A 6000-nucleotide genomic window follows, 5' to 3' on the forward strand; every position below is an offset into this window, starting at 1 on the left:
CGTTCTGCTGACGTTCTCCAACGTGGAGAACATCTCCACGCACAGCTGGTCGGATCACATCGTAAGAAACGACCATAAACTGTCTTGTGAATCATTGCTTATTAAAAGCATAAAGAATGTGATTCATTCTGTACATAAAGACCAAAGGTTCATTTTTCTAAAATAATAAAACTGGATTAGTGTGTTCATCAGTCACACATAGCTGAAAGTCTTCGATTCATTCTTCTCCAACTTTTTGGTTTCATCTTGTCCAGAGACACGTCACAGTTGATGTGAACTGACCAGACGAAGGACAGCTCAGATCCGTTCAGACGGAGGTTTCGATACTTGGCACTGCCAAACAACTATTGTGTGTGGAAGGTCAATTCAGTGAGTTAGAACAAAGGGCAGAATCTAGATGACTTTGAACTGTAATAACGGTTATGTTCACCGCTAACCACGGGAGTGTCCGTATTGTTTCTGCCGCCTATAAAGAGAACAGCTCAGAGGTGAAGCATTTTGGCCTCCATCATGGAGAAGGTGGGAATCACCTCGGGGAGAATGTGAGCCTGTTGATTCATCTGTACATTTCTAATCCTGTCTCTTTCCAGATTGTGTTTTTCGAGGACCTGGACTTCCAGGGAAAGTCCTACGACTGCAAAGGGGACTTGGCCGACCTGCACGGCTACATCCGGAGATGCAACTCGGTCAAGGTGGAAGGCGGCTGGTGGGTTCTGTACGAGCGCAACAACTTCACGGGCTACCAGTACGTGATCGGGCCGGGGGAGTACAACGAGTACCGCCGCTGGATGGGCTTCAATGACTGCGTCCGCTCCTGCAGGATCATCAAAAACGTAAGTCGCCGCACACAAAAGTAAACCCGCCGTCAGAATCCAGCGTCCTTCACGCAGGCCTTTGTCTGTGCCGGTTTCAGGCCAAAGGGCCGCACAAGCTGAAGCTGTTCGACCGGCCCAACTTCGACGGGCGGTCTCTGGAGCTGACTGAGAACATGAAGTCTCTCCAGGAGAAGTGGCCGAGGCCGGAAGTCCAGTCCTGCAAGGTCCTCGAGGGCTGCTGGGTCTTCTTCGAGCATCCCAACTTCTCCGGTCGCCAGTACCTGGTGGAGAAGGGCGAGTACCGCCATCACCTGGAGTGGGGGGCCGCGAAGGCCATCGTGGGCTCCGTCAGAGTCATCGCGGAGGAATTAAAGCCAACAAGTTAAAGTCAAATATTACAAATAAAAAATGTCTTTGAATCTGAGGCTGGTCTGTGTCTGTGTGTCTCCTTTCACCGGAACACCAAAGATCGATAATGAGGGGCAAATAATAAAATTAGATTTTAACTCATAACATCAGAAAGAAAATATTCCTTCCAGTTTTGTTCTGAAACAGCTGTGATTGTTCTGCAGCTGAGCTCTGCTGATTTAAACTGATGGGATTCTCTAATATTTTAATGTCACACTAATAGCTGAGCAGCAGGGCTCACTGATCACAGTGACAGCCAGACGCCATTCACGCCATAATTTGGCCGCCGCGCTATAAACAACCTGAGCCCAGTAAATAGTTGGCACCGCATTTCCAGGAACACAGGAAGAATGTCTCTGCAGTAAATACCTGCAGCCCCGGACAGATTTACAACTGAAGACAAACTGTGAAACAGCAAGTTCTGCTCTGAGGGGGAATCATTTATAAGGAACAGCATCAGGCCTGTTGTGTTATATCTGCTGACGTGGGAATATAACATCTCACCTGCAACACTTGAATGAGATTTAAATTTATTTTTAATGAGAACTGTAGCCAACCCTCGATTCGTGCGTCGACTGAAGGTTTAAAAAGTCCGAATCTGGTACGAAAGTGACAGAAATGAGCATTAAATCCTCATCGGTGGTTGAAAAAGGCCGAGCCCTCCTTCCTCCAGGCCTCTCCGAGGTCAGCTGACGGAGGGCGGTGCACACCTGTCCCCGGTAAAGTCCACGCCGCCGCGGGCCACGTGGCCACACGCCAACTTCGCCGCAGCTTCGGCGACCAGTTGCAGAGGAGACAGTTTAATTTGATCAATAAATAGTTTCTGGAATCAGGATCAAAAGGTCAGTGAGCATTTTTAAAACAATTGCAGCATCAGCCATTGTGCAGATATAAATGCTGAGGTAATTAAAAGAACAATGACGTCCGCTGGCAGCACGTTTCGAACGCAGGATATATAAATCTGGGCCGCGATGTGGGCTAAACAAACGGTTATCAAACTTTGGTGTGAGGCCCAAACATGGACCGCATCGGGAAGGTAGGTGGAGCAATTGTTGGCCTTTTGAGAGAAAAAGGTCAGAAGTCTGCTCTCCACGGTTTAAACATCTCTCCGTTCTCCACAGATCGTTTTTTTCGAAGACAGAAACTTCCAAGGTCGCTACTATGAGTGCAGCAGCGACTGTCCCGAGCTCAACACACACTTCAGCCGCTGCAACTCCATCCGGGTGGAGAGCGGCTCCTGGGTCCTGTTCGAGAGGCCCAACTACCTGGGCTACCAGTACGTCCTGACCCGGGGCGAGTACCCGGACTACCAGCGCTGGATGGGCTACAACGACAGCATCCGCTCCTGCCGGCTCATAAGAAACGTGAGTTTGTGTTTCTCCTTATTAAATTAAATAACCTGAAGTAAGCCGTTCATTTCAGCCTTTTATCATTCAAAGCTACATTAAACATAAATGCCAGATTCTGTGAGCTGTCTGACTTCAGGTTAAAAACCAAACTAACATGGAGGCCGGATCCGGACCCTTGGGGACTAAGATTGAAGAATCTAATGTCTTGGAGACAGCGAAATATATAAAAGTTTAAATGTAAATGAGATTTTCTTCATGTGCTGTGATTTTTCTGTATACTTAAAAAACGTCTTTATTCTGAAGAGGACAAGGTCATGAAGAGAAGATCAGTTGGTATCTGTCAGACCAGACTGACTGCCCCCCCTCCTCTCTTTGTGTCTCAGACCTCCAACGTCTTTAAGATTCGTATCTACGAGCGTCCTGACTTCGGCGGTCAGATGCTGGAGTGCAGCGACGACATGATCAACCTGCCGGACCGCTGGCGCCTGCGGGAGGTCCACTCGGCCCAGGTCCAGGACGGCGCCTGGGTCTTCTACGAGCTCCCCAACTACCGAGGGCGCCAGTACCTGCTGGAGAGAGGCGAGTACCGCCGCTTCAACGAGTGGGCCGCCATGAACCCCAACGTGGGCTCCTTCCGCCGCGTTCACGACTTTTAGGAGCGGCGCCGCCTCAGTTCATCGTTTAATAAAGACGGATCGTGCTACATCTGCTGTCTTTTTCTCTTAAATCAACATTTAAATGAAACACAACACACAGACAACCCTGGAAGATGAATTCAGATGATTCAAAATCATTTTCAGATTCACAGACTTCTGTCTCCTCACATAAAAGTTTACATCAAATCTTTCCTTAAATGTGCTAAAGGTAGAAATATTCTCTGCATTACACAGAAACACTGAAGCAAACTGATCGAATGCTGATGTTCGGAATCAATTTAATTTCTGAATGAACTGAAAGAAAACAAACAAAACCAACAAACAGCTTCGTCGATAAAAACAAATTTTACTGACCAAAATAGAAAGCATGAAGATTGATGACGAGGCCTTCGAATGAAGAATTGAAAATTTGTATTTTAATTGATCAAATCATCTGCATGCAAAATCACAACATTCAGCTCCACAAAAGAAAAAGTCCATAACTTTTTCCTGACAGAAATCATCGGTGTATATTTCAGTTTACGAAAGAAATAAAAAAATTAAATACGTCGAACTCCCCTCACTGAAACATTTTCACTTTCTTAGTCCACTAAATGAACTTTCTATCATTTATACATATTTGCTAAATAAACTGAATGGAACTCATTCAGTTTTATTTTTATTTGTATCTGCAAAAATGGATGAGTACTGATGACTGATTAATGATCTGTAGAGGGGGGCTGAAACAGGTGTGCTCCGTCCTGGATGTCCCGGTCTGGTTCGCCTGTGCAGGCCGTCCTCTGGGGGGGGTCACAGAGATCAGCTAAACCTCGGACAAAGAGCTGCAGCCTGCTGATGACTCAGTGGGATTTGCCAGTAAGAGCCTGGAGCATGCCAGCTGCTGTTAGTGCTGACGCTCAGCTCACCGGAAAACAATGTGACCCCCCCACAAAAAAAAAAAAAAAAAACTAACAAAGAAACACTGAAAGGTAGACCAGCCAGCACGTTCTCCTGTTTGGGGGCATTCACCTCGAAAGCCTCTTTGTTTACAGGGAGGGGTCAGTCTGGGGGGCAGGGGCAGGAAAACGTCACACTGTGCCCCCTCTTGTGGGAGACGGGGGGAGCTGCAGTCCAGATGTGTTCCTGTGTTAAACCAGATCTTGGTGTGACCTCCGGAGATGCAGATAAAACGGCCTCACCTGATTGGTTCATTCCTGTGACGTCATAGTGGCCATCTTTGACTTTGTCCACATACTTTGGTCCACGTTGTGCGTTTCATGCTGAAAAAGTGAGACAAACTGAGTTGAGTCAAAAATGTCAGTTCACTCCGGATATTTATTTTTCCTCATTTCGTTGTTGTTGTTGATCTGGAATGTCCCACAGCTCTGGTTAATATTAACTTTAAAAAAATCTTAAGATCTTAAAAAGTTTACATGTTGGATAGAAACTTTTCAGAATAAATGAATATTAAAAATAAATACATACTTCATTTGATTAAAAAAGAACGAAAAAATATGTGTGGGTTATGTGTGTGTTTATAAATAGTTTAACAGTTGTAGTAGTTCTGATCATTTGAAGCCTGAAGTCAGACGTCTGCAGCAGGTTGTATGATTCTAACAGAAACTTCCTCCGAGGCCTTAAACATTCGTGCTTTCTTCCCTCCAGCTCGGTTATTTTTAACCGCTGTGATCTGAACTCTGTTAATCTCGGGGAAAGAATGTCGTTTCTGGCTGCAGCAGTTTCCTTGTATGGCAGCGGCGGTGGAGGCGAGACGAGACGGACACGAAGCCACATCAGACACATGAAACAGAGTTAAAAATAGCACAGCCTGTCAGGCTCCTAATGGCTGATGAGAGGTTCAGGAGGACCCGAGGACCACGGAGAAGGTTTCTGATGTCAGTCTGAGTCTCTGCGATGTGGCTTCCTGCCTGGGACGCCATCCTCCAGCCAAAAAGGAGGCGAAGACACACACACGCCTTCGTTCACACCTCTCCGGCGAGCACCGAGAACACATCCGGACCTGCTGGGGCCTTAACTTGGCCCCGGGGTCTGAACTGGCAACGCATCATGGAGCTGGAGATAAAAATCTCTCTTCTGTGCCGTCCTGAAGGACACAGCTGATCTGTCAATAAAGGCGTTTTGCCCAATTTGATCCAGTTCAAGGTCAAACTCAGTGATCTGGATCTCCAGCTCCTCCAGAGGCCTCTCCATCCCTGACCGGCTTTTTTCTCATATTTTACTGTCGTTGATTTAATTTACATTCCATGTTTGAAAAGCTTAAATAAAAAAAAAAATGTAGTTCTCAGAAACCCAGATCCAGATTTCAGTATCCAGCAGATAGAAGGACTGAAACACCAAAAGGTGTGATGAATGGCTCCCGTCTGATGCTTCTTCCCTCAGGATGTCTCTGCAGCTACAGGCATCACAGGAAATCCACAAGATGGCAGGATTGGACCCGGAGTTTAAAACCGGGTTCAGGCTCAGTTGATCCAACAAGTTCGCTGCAGGAGAGAAATCCAGTCCGCCCTCTCCTTTTGTCTTTAGTTTGAACGACTTCCACAGTTTTATTTTATTCCAGTATTTGATGGTAAAGATCGGTGTGAGAAAACAGAGAATTAGTGCTGGATGTGCAGCCAATACATGACTCACGCCACGCTCCTCACTTTCACACTGAATCTCGCTTTCATTCCCTCTTTGCCTGCACACACACACCTAAAGGTTTACCAGGGAGCCTGATGTGACGTCAAGCCGGGGAGAAGGAAAAAGAGACAGTATTGCCATGGAAACCCATCT

General features: G+C 46.5%; 2 protein-coding genes across 2 annotated transcripts; both read left to right on the forward strand.

Annotated features, from left to right (window-relative positions):
- The first annotated feature begins 422 nt into the window (after window positions 1-422).
- Window positions 423-1201, forward strand: LOC115062092 (gamma-crystallin 2-like). Its single transcript, XM_029530712.1, has 2 exons — window positions 423-833; window positions 914-1201. The coding sequence occupies exons 1-2, from the start codon at window positions 423-425 to the stop codon at window positions 1199-1201; spliced, it is 699 nt and encodes a 232-aa protein (XP_029386572.1).
- A 1040-nt stretch (window positions 1202-2241) lies between these two features.
- On the forward strand, window positions 2242-3228 carry LOC115061731 (gamma-crystallin M2-like). The gene is made up of 3 exons (XM_029530219.1): window positions 2242-2259; window positions 2345-2587; window positions 2956-3228. The coding sequence occupies exons 1-3, from the start codon at window positions 2242-2244 to the stop codon at window positions 3226-3228; spliced, it is 534 nt and encodes a 177-aa protein (XP_029386079.1).
- The last annotated feature ends 2772 nt before the right edge of the window (window positions 3229-6000 follow it).

The sequence above is a fragment of the Echeneis naucrates genome, chromosome 21, assembly GCF_900963305.1.
Source record: "Echeneis naucrates chromosome 21, fEcheNa1.1, whole genome shotgun sequence".
Classification (NCBI taxonomy): Eukaryota; Metazoa; Chordata; class Actinopteri; order Carangiformes; family Echeneidae; genus Echeneis; species Echeneis naucrates.

Bases quoted from the DNA above. Each gene is read 5' to 3' on its own strand.
- LOC115062092 (XM_029530712.1), top strand. From the start codon at position 423: ATGTTCACCGCTAACCACGGGAGTGTCCGTATTGTTTCTGCCGCCTAT. The intron at 834-913 runs GTAAGTCGCCGC...TGCCGGTTTCAG, and splicing joins CCTGCAGGATCATCAAAAAC to GCCAAAGGGCCGCACAAGCT.
- LOC115061731 (XM_029530219.1), top strand. The intron at 2,588-2,955 runs GTGAGTTTGTGT...TTTGTGTCTCAG, and splicing joins CCTGCCGGCTCATAAGAAAC to ACCTCCAACGTCTTTAAGAT.